Here is a 17150-nt window from a genome sequence, read left to right as displayed (position 1 = left end):
CTGCTGCAGCCCAAGTTCTATCAAATGGGGTACAGCTGTTTTGGAAACTGGTCAGTAGTTCTGAAAGCAAACACTAGGAGTGTTATGGGGGCTGTGGCCAGCTTAAATCATGCTGGGGACAATCCACGCATATATTTAACTCACCCGACCACCAATTAGACTTCGGCTCAAGTTTCTTATGGGATATCACTTCATCTAGAAGCATTACCAGGGCTTTTAGTATGCATCTGCTAATGCAGGGCTCTTTTTTTGGCCATAGTGAAGGCAAAGTAAGAGACTTTAGATCTCAGAAGAGAGTCGGTCACTAGCCCGAGTCTTGCTACAAATTCTCTTTTACAGATCTGACTGATCTTTGAGTCACGATTGGACAAATACTGGCAACTTCCTCCCCTACCCTTCACCCCTTCCTAGGGCTAATTTCCTCCATCACATTCCTCCATTTCCCAGGCCAGCAGAAGTGGAAGGGATTTTTTTTAAAGAACAAATGGCCCTTGAGCAGTGGAGAGGGACAGGGCAGCCGGCCATGTGACTGTTGCTGTGGTCAGCTTGCAGGTGGTACTCAGCATTCCTAAGAGCTGAGGAAGATGACTTGCAGGATGAGGGTTATCTGGATCCCAGGGCCCCCAGCCATGCCCACTCTTGTGTTACTCCTCTGATGGGATCTGTTTCCTTTTGTCAGTAGCTCTCTGCTGAAAGAGAAGCCGGCCAGACTTTCAACAGGAGCTCCCCGGGGACAAAAGACCTTTCATTCTCTGCTGTCTCTTATTTATGTCTCTGTTGCCTAATCACTTCAGCTACTTTGTTCTGAGAGCCCATATTTTTGGTTCTTAAGAATAAATTCTGGCCAAGATCAAACTCTAATCTGCCCCCTGCACACCTCGCTGACTGCTTACTTCCCTGAGGCCAGTTATCCACTAAGAATCTCTTAGTCATTCTGGCAGCCTCATTCTGTTGTGGCTTATGGTACCTAGTTCAAGGGATTGTTTCTCCCTGTCCAGAGTCTAAATTTTAAATAGTAAGATAGGCATTTCTGTGAATAATGCCGTTCTCCCCAGTACCTGGAGGTCAGTACAGTTCCAAGCTCTGGCTCTGCCCTCATCTACCTTGGGCAGTTGGAGTGGTCCTAACTCTTCTGTCCAACATGCTTTCTCATTCACTGGGGGTGGATACCCCAAGGACCTCTGTGTTTGCCCTAGGTTGATAGAGCCTGTCAGGCCCAGGGACTGAATTACTCATGTACTACCAGTATGTTCTACAGGAATGCTTAGAGAAGAAATGGTAGTAAGAAGAAGAGGCCCAGAGAAGGAAAGGCTTTTTCTCCCAAGCTGTCTTATGCCTCATAGGGCTGGTTCATATGTGGGTTGATGTGTGATAGTATGATAGACAGGCATTTAATTCTCTGGGGCTTCATTGTACCTAACAAGATGAAGACAAAGGTTACTTTTTATTTTTCAGGTAGATATGATAAAGGTTCTCATGATCAGTCCAGGTATCTCTAGCTACAGCAGAGAGGAATCAAGTGCTACTGGCCAGATTCTGATATTATAGTAGAGAAGACACTGGATCCTATGTTTGATTTTAGGTGGACGGTCGACCCAGTGGCTTTGGCGACTCCTGGGAGAAGGTTGTGGCATTTGGCTTTGATTACTGCTACTGGTCAGTCAACCCAGAGGACCCTCAGTATGCATCTCAGGATGTGGTAATGTCATTTTTCCTTCACTCTCCCCAGGTCTTTATAATTGGATAGTTATTGGGAAATTAACATGGAATCTGGGCCCTGGCTATTTCTTACTTATGGTAGTTTGGTCAGAAACTAATGATGTTTTGATCTGGGAAGTGGTAGTGAGAGGCATCAGTTGCAGAAAGAGCAAAGGAGATAAGAAAGGACTGCTTGTTGAGGGCACGGAAATTGACTCGTGTCCATTTAGGCTTGGACCTCCGTCTGATTCAGGTTGGTACGAGGTAGTTCAGGCAGTGTTCTGCTCCTGTGGTAGGTGAATGGGCTCACCTCAAACTTGACCTTGTATTGTATGCAGCAGAAGGGCCCATGAGTCGTAGAGACTGGTATCTTCTTTGAGTCTTAGGCTTGTGCTCCTAGGCTGAGTGTAAAGGGCTGGACAGCTAGTCTGCCAGCCTGCAATGTATGTAAGAGGTGAATTCTGTTCATCTTGCTGAGGGTTGAGAGGATGAGCCAAGCCTTTACTGGCTGGTGCTGTAGGTCACCCTTCCTGCTGATTAGCTCTCCCATAAGTTTCTGAGGCAGCAGGTCTGGCCAGGTGGGTCTACAGGACTTCTCTCTGTTTCTGTGAAGCAGCAGCCTTGTCCTGGTTGGAGCACTGTCAAAGGTCATGCATTTAGTCCCCATGACGTCCAGCAAGCCTTGCCTGATTCAAGTCTGTGACCACAGACAATAGTCCTCATCCTAGCAGCTGCCGGGGTCCTTTGTAAAATTAGAAAAATCATTTATTTGGCCTTTCAGATGTTCTTTCTTACATGTGAAAGAGAATACTAGAGGAATATGTCTTTAGGAAAAAACATTGAAAATGGAAAAATTTGGGGGAGAACCCTAGACAACCACTGCCTATCAGTGCATACATCTTTGAATAAAAAGCCAAAGTGTGTTTTCTGCTAAGTATGTTAGTCTTTTGTGAAACTTTTCCTAATTATGCCAAAGAAACAATGTTATCAAGCCTGAGTGACTTGGAGGACAGCATAGGCATACCTCGTTTTATTGCACTTTGCTTTATTGCCTTAATGGATGCTGCATTTTTTACAACTTGAAGGTTTGTGGCAACCCTGCATCAAGCAAATCTATCCATGCCATTTTTCATAACATTTATTCACTTTGTGTCTCTGTGTCATATTTTGGTAATTCTCGTAATATTTATAACTTTTTCATTATTATTATATTTTTTATGATGCCCCCTGGTCAGTGATCTTTGATGTCACCACTATGACTCACTGAAGGCTCAGATGATGGTTAGCATTTTTTAGTCATAAAGAATTTTCAAATTAAGGTATGTTCAGTGTTTTTTAGACATAATGCTATTGCACACTTAGTAGACTGCAGTGTAGTGTAAACATGACTTTTGTATGCACTTGGAAACCAAAAAATTCATGTGACTGGCTTTGTTGCAATTATTTGCTTTATTGTGTTGGTCTGGAAGCGGACCTGTAACATCTCCGAGGTCTGCCTGTACTGATTTTCTGCTGATGCAGACTTCTGAAGATGATTGGACTTCTGAAGATGATTGGATAATTCTAAACCATGGAAGTATAATTCCCCATCCTTCCCTTTTGATGGGGAACATGTGGAAACAAGACCCTAGACCACTGTGAGATTTGTTGTTTCAGTGGGTCCCTTGTATTATAATATGAGCACCCCACTTTTGTAGTCACAGTGTGTTTGCTGTAAATGCTCAGCAGAAAGGGGCAGTGTGGGTATTACCTGGCCCCTACCAAGTCTTCTCCATCCTTTGGAGGATGAGGGCACTGACAGGTCCAGGCTTATCTTGTGGCCCTTGACTTTTATCCCAGCACTCAAGCAGGTATGATTTATCTGGTTACTGGTGTTTGTATTGTTCCACTGAGATCCTCCAAGAAGAGCCAGGAAAGGAAGTGACTCTCAAATAAGAGCATGGGACTCCTAAAGCAGTTCACCGTTGTGACTGTATTTGTGGTATCGAAGACAGTGGTCTTTCTGTTAGCAGAAAGTGTGAGCATTCTGATGGCTCTTTCCATCCTTCTTGGCCATAGCATACTTAGGACTGTTCTGTACATAAGAAACATTAACTATTTTGTGTAACATTTGATAGATAATCTGGGAAGTATGTGTAGACAAAACAAAACTACATGTCTATATCTATATATCAGCAAGCTCAGGTATAATTTTGGTATGAGACTCACTTTTTATATTTATGTAGCTTAAGTGTATAAAAGTAACCTAGTGGAAACCCAGAAGCCCATAGAGGAGGGGAATTCATAAATATGATTCCTTTTCTGTTGCCCGATTTGAAGTTCAGTGGAAAGATCAAATGGCATTTGGACAGGAAGCCTGTGCAGAGAGATAAAACCAGTGTCTCCTAAGGTTTATTCTGGCTTGTTTACTAATTGTCTAAGGCACTCATTGGTCAGGTTACGAGAGGGAAGGAAAGGAATCTCTGTCACAGGCTGGAGAAGGGCCAGAGGTCCCAGAATGATGTCAAGACTCACATCCACATGATTTGGTTGGAGGGAATCATCACTTTGACACAGAAATTGGAGCCCGGTCTTAATCCTAATCATTACGGCTCTGAGGTCACCAGGGATAGGAATGGCAGATTATCATAAAATCATAGGACTTGGCATAAGAAAGCATTTAGATGTCATCTGTTTCATCTTCTCCCAAAGTACAGCAATCCTCTCTACTGTCTTTGTGATTGTATTTTGGGGGGGGTGGGGGCAAAGGGGCCAGTCTTATTGAAGTATAATTTTGGTACAGTAAAATTCACCATTTAGTGTACAGTGTACAGTTCTGTGAGTTTTGACAAACACATACAGTTGTATAACTTACACTATAATAAGTATATAAAACAGTGCATCATCCCCCAAATTCCTTCATGTCCCTTTGTAGTCAGACTGTCCTTACCCACCCAACCCCTGGCAACTGCTGATCTGTTTTCTTCCCTACAGTTTTGTCTGTTCCATAATGTTGTATAAATGTAATAAAATAGTATGTAGCCTTTTGAGTCTGGCTTACTTAGCATGATGTATCAATACTTGATATTCACCTCTGCTGTTGTGTGTACCGTGTATCATTCTGATCTATTCAGACTCATTTACATCATCTTCTTGCCCTAAAGAAACCTCATGGCTTTGGAAACACCAACTCTAATTGCACAGAGTAAGGGACCAAGTCCCTGGAGGACTGTGCCTCCTTTTGTGAAGGAAGGACTGTCATCACCCTCAGAAGTACAGCACTGATTTCAGAATATCCAGATATCCGAGGGGAAATTTTCCCCACTGGCCTTAGGGGGATTTTGAGCAACGTCATAAGGCATTGCTTGATGGATGTTGACAGGAAGTCACATGTTCAGTGTTGGTGTTGCCTTCTCCTCATAGTTTCTTAGAGCATTAGAACTTGAAGGGAACTTAGCAGTCATCTAGGCCAGGCTTCCCCAACCTTAGCACTGTTCATATTTTGGCTGGTTAATTCTTTGTTGTAGGGAGTCTGTCCTGGGCATTGTAGGATCTTTAGCAGCATCCCTGGCCTCTACCCATTAGGTGCCAGTAGCAGTCCCAATCGTGGCAATCAAAAATGTTTCCAGGCAAGGCCCACTCATTTAGGCCACCCTCTCCTGTTCCAGATACAGCGTGTAACTTACATGGTCTTATACAGGCAGTTAATGCCAAAGTGGGACTGGACCCTTGCTTGCTGTGGTGCCCTTTGCATTGCATTGTACCACTCTACCTCCCTCTCTTTATGTTTACGTTACAGCCTCAAAAGATAGGTTCAAGATTAAAATTCCTTTGTGCTTTAGCACTTCTTCCCAGTCCTTAGTGGTGACACACTTGAACACATAGATCAGGTGTCAACAAATATGAGCCTCTAGAGAGCAAATCAGCTACTGCAAGTTCTGCTGAGAGGCAGCTTCCTTGTTAAATATCTATAGACTCTAAATGTTTATCATTTCATTTGACTTTCTTCCAAAATCTATTAACCCTATATTATTTACTCCATTTTATAGATAAGGAAACCGAGCCACACAACGGCTACAAGAATTGCCTGAGTCACTTAGCCAGTAAGTGGTAGAGCAGGGATTCAAACCCAAGACTGTCCGGCTCTAAATTGTATGTCGTGTCCACCAAGCCTCACTGACTCTCAAAATTAAACAAATCTCATTTAGTCTGCCAGTGACCTGGTCCTCTCTTTATGCATATTATCTGATTTAATTCCTTCAACAGCCTGAAAGGTAGAAGATTTTATTATTCTTCTATAGTTGAGGAAATTTAGGATTAGAGAGATATGATCTGCCCAAAGTCACACAATAAGAAAATGAGTCTTAGATTTGAACACAGGATCATCTGAATGCAAAGTTCATATTCTTTACTAAACTACAGTGTAAAAAGATAAAAAGAGGGATATAGGAAAAGGAAGAGATGGAAAGTTGAGAGAGGGTGAAGGGAAAGAGAGAGAGAGAGAAAAGGTTATAGTGAATGGGGACTAGCAGGGGATTATACTACCTGACTTGTCCATTACCCCACGACCCTGATGTCATCAGCATCCTATTCTTTTTTTTTTTTTAATTTATTTATTTTGGCTGTGTTTTGGGTCTTCGTTGCTGTGCGCGGGCTTTCTCTGGTTGCGGTGAGCAGGGGCTACTCTTTGTTGCGGTGCGCGGGCTTCTCATTGCAGTGGCTTCTCTTGTTGCAGAGCGTGGACTCTAGGTCACGCAGGCTTCAGTAGTTGTGACACACGGGCTCAGTAGTTGTGGCTCGTGGGCTCTAGAGTGCAGGCTCAGTAGTTTTGGTGCACGGGCTTAGTTGCTCCGCGGCATGTGGGATCTTCCCGGAGCAGGGCTCGAACCCGTGTCCCCTGCGTTGGCAGGCAGATTCTTAACCACTGCACCACCAGAGAAGTCCCCAGCGTCCCATTCTTAAGGGAGGTTGTTACTGACCTAATTGTGTTTTCAGTCTTTATTAACATTTGGACTTGCAGCCAAGGCTTTTCTTAAAAATTGACCTGCATTTTATCTGCCTTGAATCTATATTAATCGGCTTCTTCTTTTGAAGTTAGACCTGGATTTGAATTCAGGCACAGCCACTTACCAGCTGGCTTACTTTGGGACAAGTTACTTAACCTCTCTGAGTCCTAGTCTCTTCAATTTGAGTTACTGTGAAGAGGAAACAAATAATGATGTGAAGTGTCAGCCCAGGGCTTGACAGCTAAAAGTGGAATAAGTGAGGTCATGAGTGCTGTGGCTTGGGTCCCTGTTGTGATTACCACTATCACAGTACAAGAGAAGTGAGGCCCATGCTTCTTTCTAAGAGCTGAACTAGATTTGAAAATCTCTTCTTTGAATCTGGTTGTGATCCCTTCTGGGATCAGCATGCTCCACTTGGAAAATTAACTTCCCTCCCTTCCTCCTGGTCAGGAACATCTGTTGGAGCGGGAGTCCTCTGCACAAGCATTTTGTGTTTGGGTGATTGTATGTTTGTAAAACTTTCCATGGGGAGCATTAGCTCAGCTTTACCCACCAAGGACTGTGAGTGGCTGTCAAAACAAGTGTAGACTGAGTCAACAGAAAGTGCGTCAGAAACAAAAAGCTACCCAGCCCTTGTGGGACGTAATTGCTTCTATTCTCCTGGGAATCTTTATTTTAAAATGCTCTGTTACTTGGCTAAAACACAATAGTTAAAACACCTGTAGCTTTTCCAGATGAAATATCGTGTGAGTAAGCAGAGATTTCCTCCCCACAGCCACCAAATTTCAAAACTGAAATTATAGCAGCAATGTGATTATGCTTGTTGTTGTTTTAACACTGTTTCATCTCCGTAATACACTGAACACCAAACAACACACACAGAACATCCATTGCTTACCCCCAAAGAGCCCTGCCGAGGGGCAAGGTGGGGAGGAGAGTGTGTGTGTGCGCTCGTGCATGTGCGTTTGTGTTACAGTTTCTTTGGTGAGTATTTTCTCCAGTTCCGGACTTCAGCTTGAGGATGATAGGAACTTGGAGAGGCTTCAGAGGAAAACCCCACATACCCCAAAATGATTAAAGGGCTGGCTGCAGGAACCAAGAGGAAAGCCACTGTCAGTGTAGTGCACCTCATGTGCATTCTGCATGTGATTATTTAATGAAGGAATGTTGCTCTGGAGACGGGAAGACAGATAATAATAATGCTCTACAGGTACAGAACATGATGATTTTAATAGTTTATGGAGCATTAGAACCAGCTGGTCTTCATTGCCATTTGGAGAAAATAGAGGATTTCAGATTAAATTGCAGAGGATTTATAAAGACATGAAGAGTAACTTGTGCAGAGTTTTTGAATCTGGATATGTGGCACCTAAATAGTTTGACTTTAGAATTCCAGAATGTTGGTGTTAGAAGAAATGCTAGAGACCATCATGACACTTATTTTAAAGATGAAGGCCTAGGGCTTCCCTGGTGGCGCAGTGGTTGAGAGTCCGCCTGCCAATGCAGGGGACACGGGTTCGTGCCCCAGTCTGGGAAGATCCCACATGCCGCGGAGCGGCTGGGCCCGTGAGCCATGGCCACTGAGCCTGCGCGTCTGGAGCCTGTGCTCCGCGATGGGAGAGGCCACAACAGTGAGAGGCCCGTGTAACGCAAAAAAAAAAAAAAAAAAAAAAGAAGATGAAGACTTAGAGAGACAAAAATAGTAGTTACAGGATTTTTTTTTTTTGGCCAGTCCAGAGTTGTGCTTGGTGTTGCAGGGAAATGCCTGTTGCTTATTCTAGTGACGGGATCATGAACTGCAGCACATAGTTTCTTGCAGGGCAGGAAGTGTGATGCTTAGCAGAATCCCAAGGAAAGATCTTGTTCTTGAGACTGGGCCTCGTCACGATGAGGAAATTACACTATTGCCATCTAGTAGTATGGAGGTGGGAAGGTATTGAGTGACTATTATCATAGGTTCTGTAACGTGACCAGGCTGGGGCTAGTTACTGCTGCCACAGAAGCAGCATTTCTGTCTGGGGACTGCAACCCATTATAAGATGAAGACAAGTGATCTGTGATCTCCTGCTTAGGAAAGTAAGTAGGGCGAGGTGGAGAGGGGTATGGCTGTCACTTCTTTTGTGTCTCCTGAACTTGGAGTATGAATGAAGGCTTTGGGGAAAGAGGAAAGAAGGTGGAAGAGCTACTGAAACTGAAGAGGGACCTTGGAGGAGCAAGAGGAGGGGCAAACATGAAGAAGAAACTAAGGTGAGAAGGAATTTGAGAGTTCACAGAGGGGTAAGGGGTATATCACTTTTTACAGTAAATATTATTATCTGCAATTTAGGTACAGGAGCAGGTTCAGATAGGTTGAGTAGCTTGCTTGAAGGTCACCAACCAAGTGATGGAACCAGCATTCAAACCTTTGACTGTGTGATTCCAAAGTCCAAGCTGTCAAATGCTGCACCACACACAGCTCTATTTATTTCTGTATTTCTAGTGCTGCACATCTTAAATTATCAGTTAACGGTTATTGGGTTGATAATTCAATTTATGGTTCAATGGATAAGTGATAAGTTAGCACTCTGCCTTCTTGAATCTTGCTGTCTGTGCCTTCTTGAATCTTGCCTGTTTTAGGAGGCCTTGCAGTTTGCTTAAGTTGGAGAACCATAGATATCTATGAATTTCTCTGTGCATCCCTTTCCCTAATGCATGTATGTGCTAGGGCAGCTGGGGAGCGTGTGGGCGTCAAAGGATTTTCTCATGAATATTTGCAGAGCTGTGTACATTCCATCGCTAGTGCTATTTCTTCCCAGCCAAGATGGAGACAGAAGTTGAAGGGAGAGAAGTTTATAAGAAAAAGCCTTTTTGTGCAATAATTGGATGGGGCTCTTCTGGCATGAGTGGGGGAAGGGAGATTACCATGAGTGCTTCATTTCAGTAAGTTCCCTCTGCCAATAGCACAGCTGCTCAGCTCCATAAGCATGTCCATGGGCTGGATTTTAAAGGAATAAGGTCATTCTTTTGGCTTCTTCTAACTCATTTTTTCCCCTCTCTGGAAACTTGATTATGAATTTTTAAAGGGTAGCTTTTAGATTCATAGAAAAATCTGAAGAACAGAGATCCTTGACACTTAATGCTTGCTGTTGGTGCTGGATACCTTTACAAAAATGAACAGCAGAAACTAGAGAAATCTTTTAAAATGCAATAGCTTGTTTGGATTCTTTTTTCTCCTCTGTGAGTTAAGGGTAACAGGAATTTCTGGTTGTATCTGGAGTCCTTGAGATTTAGGCTTGGGAGAGAGGTTATCTGTAGGGGCGGCATGCCCAAATTTTGATAGTTAACTGGAAACCTGGTGCAGCCTAAGCATAAATACAGATAGAGGTCCTGAGCTAGGTGTCCTTGATGTTGCCCAGAAGTTCTCTTGCTTGCATCTGCAGTGCTGAGAAGTTGCCCTATACTCCGCTCCCTTTACACTTGAATTTGTCCTGGGTTTATAAGGGTTGTCAATTAATTGCTTGAAGAAATGATGATGGAGGTGATCACTTTGAGGGTCTTTGGAAAAACTGATTTGAAAAATCATGTGAACAAGAGGATATAAGATGAAGCGCAGCCCTTTGAACAAAAGGTCTGTGTGTCCACCACAACAGACGTGTGCACAGGCAGACTGGTAACAGTAGCCTTCTCCAGAGGAAGCCACCTGGTCTGCATCACCAGGTGCTAAATTCTCTCCCACATACTTGCACGGTAAGCCTGTGTCCAAGTCCCCTCTCAGCACCTTTCAATGGTCCTCTGTTTGGGGGAGCCAGTCCAGCTGACCAACAAAAGGCCCCTTCTAAGTGCAGTGTTCTGAAAAGGGTTCAGAAAGTACGGGGAAAGGAACAGGACTGGACTCTCTCTAGTTCTATGCTCAGCAGAAAGCAGACAACTGCATAAAATGTGTCAGTAGATTAATTAATTAAAATATTTTGCTGTAAAAACAATACAAGCTAACTGGAAAACGTTCAAACAGTCCAGAAGGGTGTAATATAAAAAGTGAAAATCGCTTCCCCTTCCATGCCTCCCCACTGGTCTCATTCTCCAGATGTAACTACTGTCGGCAGTTCTTTGCTATCCTTTCAGACATTCTGTAATCATAAGTAAGCATATATAGTATGTCTCTTTTAAAAAAAAATACTAAGAGGCTTACACTCTATGTACTGTTTTTCAACTTGCTTTATTCTATTCAACTTATCTTGGCCCTAATTTATTTGTAGTACCTATAGTTCTACCTCATTGTTTTAATGCTACGTGGAATTCCATCCTATAAAGGTATTGCAGTTTAACTAGTTTTCTAATGATGGATGGTTAGAATATTTCCAGCTAACTATATAATACAATATATTATTACATATTATATAATTATAATTCCAAAATTTTGTAGTTCTGCTATTATATATATTATGTTTCTACTATTCACTATAATACTAGAGTGATCATCTTTGCATTTTTGCAAGTGTAACCGTAAGGTAAATTTCTAGAAGTGCAGTTGTATGTTCAGAGAATATGTATATTTTAAATTTCAATAGATTTTTCTCTAATTGTCTTCCAAAAAGATTTTACCAATTTACATGCTTAACAGTAGTGTATCAGAATACTTTATCACATTCCTTGTCAATACTAGGTGTTATCAAACTCTTTAATCTTTGCCTATCTTATAGGTAGAAATGGTATCTTTTTTTTTTTTTTTTTTTTTGCGGTACGAGGGCCTCTCATTGTTGTGGCCTCTCCTGTTGTGGAGCACAGGCTCCGGTTGCCCAGGCTCAGTGGCTGTGGCTCACGGGCCCAGCCGCTCCGCGGCATGTGGGATCTTCCCGGACCGGGGCATGAACCCGTGTCCCCTGCATCGGCAGGCGGACTCTCAACCACTGCACCACCAGGGAAGCCTGGTATCTTATTTTTGGCTTTTCTTTTTATTATAATTGGGATTGAGCATCTTTGTATGTTTCTGGGCCATTTGTATGTTTTGTTCCCTGTGAGTTGTGTGTTCGTATATTTTTTCCCCGTTTTTCTACTGTATTGTTCATCTTTTTCTTTTTTTTAAAAAGATTTATTTATTTATTTATTTTTGGCTGCTTCAGGTTAGTTGTGGCATGCAGGATCTTCGTTGAGGCACGCAGGATCTTTCCTTGCGGCGTGTGGGCTTCTCTCTAGTTGTGGTGTGCGCATTTTCTCTCTCTAGTTGTGGTGCTCAGGCTCCAGGGCACGTGGGCTCTGTAGTTGTGGTGTGCGGGTTCCAGAGTGCGTGGGCTCTGTAGTTTGCAGCACACAGACTCTCTAGCTGAGGTGTGCAAACTCAGCAGTTATGGCACGTGGGCTTAGTTGCCCCGTGGCATGTGGGATCTTAGTTCCCTGACAAGGGATCGAACCCACATCCCCTGCATTGGAAGGTGGATTCTTTACCAATGGACTACCAAGGAAGTCCCTTTTTCTTACTTATTTTTAAAAGCAGTTAGAATATTAAGGAAATTGATCCATGTCATAGATGTTGCATGTTTCCCGTTTACTTTTGTTTTGACTGTGTAATTTTTTCCCGTGCACCCGTGTGTGTGCGTTTAAATGTAGTCAAATTATTGACCTTTCTCTGTGGCTTCCTAGTATACTAAGCTTAGAAATGCCTGTCATTCTGAGATTATAAAAGTATTTGCCATATTTTTTCTGGCATGCTAATGGATTTATCTTATTAATAGTTAAATATTTGATCCATTTTAATATTTTTGTTGTAGGAAATGCGGTGGGGCTTCATCTTTACTTTTTTCCCAGATAGCTAGCCAATTGCCTCATTGCCGTTTACTGAACACCCATCCTTTCTCCACTGATATGTAAAAGCGATTTTTATCATTTGCTTAATTCCTGTATATACTGGGGTCTCTTTTATTATTTTTTTAATTAAAAAATTTAAAAAAATTTTTTTTGGCCACGCTGTGCAGCACGTGGTATCTTAGTTCCCTGACCAGGAATCAAACCCACACCCCCTGCATTGGAAGCACGGAATCTTAATCACTGGACCGCCAGGGAAGTCCCACCTGGGGTCTCTTTTAAAACTGTTTTGTTTCATTGATTGATTCGTACTTTTGTGCCAGAACTATACTGTTTCACAAGTTTTCAAATATTCATAAAAGCATATACCATACTGTTTTACTACTTTTTAGTATCGGACAGGGCTGGTCCTTTCTCATTTCTTTTTCAGGCTATCCTGATTATTTTGGTTTTTGCTCTTCCCCAAATGCCATGTACTTCCCTGCTTTTGCTCATGCTGACTCCTCTTTCCAAAAATATGTTAAAATATCTCACCTCCCCAGTTCCTACCATTCAAAATGCTGCTTGTTCTTTAAGACCCAGTTAAAATGGTACTTCCTCCTTGAAGTTGTCACCATCCCTTAGATTCTCATAATATCTTGTTACTCTCTTATGACACTCTGTGTATTAATTTAAATTAACGCTCTTTGGGTACACGACTTACCTATTTTATTAGACTGAGTGATCCTTGAAGGCAGACTAGGCCTCATCCATCTTTGAATACCCTACATTTCCTAGCGTAGTGACATTTCTCTCATTCAGTCAGTAAGCACTTGAGAAGCAACTACCATCTGCAACACAGTGGGGTTGAGTGCTGTGAGGAATATGGAGTGATATAAGATGTGATTCCTGCCTTCAGAAAGCTTACAGTCTTATTGGGAATAATAATAATAGTAAATATAATAACAGTATACTTATATTATTATAAATGTATAATTTTATATTTATAAATAATCCTTAAAATAATAAAAATAATCAACAATACCAAGCATTCAAGTGTTAAATGAGTGGCACTTACATTAAATATTTCAGGAATCCAGTGGAGTAACACACTACCCATAGATGCCTTTGAATGAGTTCAAGGGAGGTCATTGAAGTCAGAAGGAAAGGCATAATAAGCAATGATTGTAGGGCAAGAATGTACAAGATGTGCTTGAGTGGATCAAGTGCTGCCAGTCCAGGGTGAAGCTAAGAGAAGGTAGTCATAGTGTCCATCTCTCCAAGTGTCCCAGGAGGCCAGACTCCCACATTCCATCTCTGCGCTGCTCCAGACTCCTAGGGGATATGGAGGCTAATCCCAGGTTCTTTGGGACAGTGGCAAAGTGGCCTCAGCATCCTGGATGCTTAGCTGAATCCAGCAGATACAGGCCATGTCATACAGGCCATGAAGATATTTAACCTGAGGGCAGGAGGCGGCGTATCCTGGGTTACAGAAACAGCATTCACTCACCATTCATCTATTGTATGTTGGTATACGCTAGGTGCTGGGTAAACAAACTGTGAGTGTGTGTGTGTGTGTGAGTGTGTGACAGAGACAGAGTTTTGCTTAGTTGCTTTACCTCACTTGATATATCACGTTTTATGCTGATCAGATTTTGAGCAAATCTATGTCTCATTCAAGATTTTTTTCTAGAGGTTCTAATAGGCTATAGTGCCCATTCCATCCATTTGTCCATCCCCATTGTTGCTTGGACACCACTGCCTTTCTTTGTTTTCAGAACCTTGGTTTGGGGCCATGGTATCTCCATTGTTTCTGCTCTCTCAAGAGTCTGCCCCTGGGACATCATGCAGACCTGTTTTGTTCCAGAATGGTTCAAGTGTTCTGATTTATTGTAGAAAAATGCCTCCCAGGAGCACATTACTGGTTTTTCCTTCTGGATGTGCCTGCTGAGCTTTACTAAGAACTCTGCGTGTCCAGATGCTTCCATACAATGAAAGGAAGAGGACATGCTTCCTATTCTTTGGGAACACAGATGTAGAGAGCCTTGCTCCTCAAAGTGTGGACCTTGGTATTGCCTAGAGCTTGTTAGAAATGTGTACTTTCAGACCCTAAGCCAAATGCATTGAATCAAAATCTGCATTTTAAAGAGATCACCAGGTGATATGTATGCATGTGAAAGTAATTAAAGTTAGAGACGCAGATTCAGATCAAAGAGTTCTGGGTTGGAGCTTAAGATACTGCTGGACTGAGGACTACGCTTTTAGTAACAAGATTCTGGAGTTCATGATATATTGTAGCTTAAATTATACAATTTTGAATAGATGACTGCTCTTCCCAAGGTCCAGATAACTGTGCTTTTGCTTTGGCTGTAAAATGTGGATTATTCCCTGGTTGACATTTCTCTTACTTGTCTGTCTGGCTGATGTAAGAAGGAAGACATGTTAGACACTGACATATCCACTTACACAAGTGCCATCTCAGGCAAACCTTGATGGCTTTTGGTTTAGTGGAACAACTTTATATTATGTGATTTAAATAGCCTCAGTTTTCTTATCTTTCAAGAGGGAGTGATGATCCCCACCTACCAACACACAGGAATACTGTTAGACTAAAATGAAGTATTAGGCTTGAGAGGACTTTGAAAAAAATTAGAAAGATTAAATAAATATCAGTTGATATTATTACTACATTATATTCTCTGATGTTTCTGTACCAAGAAAGAAGTCTCTTTACAGAGTTCTATATACTGCCAGTGAAAGTATCTTTTGTTCTTAATTCTTTAATAATAAAATTTTTTTCTAAAAATACTATAATTTATTAATTTAAAAATAGGTAATATATGCACATGGCAGATAAAACAGTACAAAAGGATGTACAGTGAAAATTAAATGTCTTTTCTATCTCCTGGTACTTCTTTCCCCTATGCTGAGGCAACCATTGTTATTGATTTCTTGTGTATATTCCTATATATTCTGTGTACATCTAAGCATGTAGTTGTATATTTATTCTTTTTTAAAAAAATGGTAGCAGACACATATTATTCTGCATCTTGCTTTGTTCAGTTAATGCATCTTGGAGACATTTTCATATCTGTATATATGATTACCTCACTTTTTTGATGGCCACATAGTAACATTTTATGTGAGTGTACCATAATATATTTGCTACTGTGAACTTTTAAACTATTTATGTCTTTATATTTACAGTGAATTTCTTGTAGGCAGCATATATATGATTGAGTCTTGCTTTGTTTTCCTAATCAGATCATCTCTGCCTTTAATTGGGGCTATTTAGAACATTTACACTGTGTAATTACTAATATAATTATGACGATCATTTTTCTTTTTCTTTTTTTTCTATTTGACCTATCTCTTATTTGTTCCCTTTTTTGTATTTTTCTGCCTTTTTTGGATTGAGTATTTTTGTGTTTCCATTTTATTTTTGTTGGTTTATTAATTATAAGTCTTTGTTTTGTTAGTGGTTGCTTTAGGGTTTATAGTATACATTTTTAACTTATCACAGTCTATATTTAAGTGATAATATACTACTTCCCACATAAAATAAGGTACACTGAAATACTTCTGTTTCTTCTCTCTCAGTCTTTATACTATCAAGTCATACATTTTATATCTACATATGTTATGAACTCCATAATACATTGTCAGTAATTTCATTTAAATGGTAAATTATTTTTTAAAGAATTTAAATAGTAAGAAAAAAAATCATATACTTGCCCATGTAGTTACTGGTTCTAGCGCTCTTCTTTTCTTTTTGTAGATCCATGTTTCCATCTGGTATCATTTTCCTTCTATTAGTATATTCTTTAACTTTATTTCAGCTGTCATATTTTGGACAGTGAAAAGATGGAAGACTGCGTTTGATTTATATCTGACAAACCGTATAGCATTAATTCTGGTGTCAGCAGATGGATCCACACTGGTTTGTGACTTGCTCTATGGACTCAGTAGAGCAGATTTTAATTTAGCGTTTGTCTTCTAAACCAAAGACAGTTAGATCCTTTGACAGGCACAGTGATAATATGCTGTGGCTTCTAGAACATGTACAGGAGACTTTTCGTTATATTCTAAAGACAAAATCAGAAATTGATAATTTACTATGAAACATTTTGGAGCATTTCAAGTTGTAGGTCTTAGCTGTCCAATATCTTTGTTGCTGCTTGCTGTTCTTTCTGAACTGCATTTTTTGGGAACAGGAGTTTGGCTTCAAATTATTTTTTCCAGGATCTGAAGTTAGGGGTGGTTGTTACTGTATACTGGCTCTTACTAGTGTGTGGTTTACATACATTTACATAATCTCAGCTTCCAGCAAACATAGCCTTTTTGGAATCCTGAGCAGGTGTGGAGATGAAGGGAAACAATCTGTTTATATCGCTGTTTTGTTTACTTTTACCTGCTTGGCCCCCTTTTCTCTCACCTCTCCCTTAAATCAACATTAAATTTGATGTATCTTTTATTTGTGAAAGCTCACTAAGGTCATGTAATATGTGATTATTTTACCTTATTCATTCAACATACTTCTACTGAAAAATATGCCAAGAATTGTGCTAAGCACTGGAAATAACCAATAAGAATTGGACATTGTAGTTACCCATGAAAAACTCTTAGTTCTTGAGGGAGAGAGATACACAGAGTTAATTACTTCACAGTGTGGTAAATACTACTGATAAATATTTTAATTAAGCATTTGAA

The 17150-nt window shown here is 41.0% G+C and overlaps 1 protein-coding gene across 1 annotated transcript in view; it reads left to right on the top strand.

The window, feature by feature from the left end:
• The window catches only part of STARD9 (StAR related lipid transfer domain containing 9), a gene marked incomplete at both ends in the record, with an annotated part of 128769 nt that overhangs the window by 4677 nt on the left and 106942 nt on the right, over window positions 1-17150 (top strand). The window contains one exon of the mRNA XM_079700800.1: window positions 1583-1699. Coding sequence (XP_079556926.1) covers window positions 1583-1699 — 117 coding nt within the window. The remainder of the gene's footprint in view (window positions 1-1582; window positions 1700-17150) is intronic.

This window comes from Hyperoodon ampullatus (genome assembly GCF_949752795.1).
Source record: "Hyperoodon ampullatus genome assembly, chromosome: 3".
Lineage (NCBI taxonomy): Eukaryota > Metazoa > Chordata > Mammalia > Artiodactyla > Ziphiidae > Hyperoodon > Hyperoodon ampullatus.
Note: the sequence above shows the minus strand (reverse complement) of the source record. Positions and strands in the feature narration are given on the sequence as shown.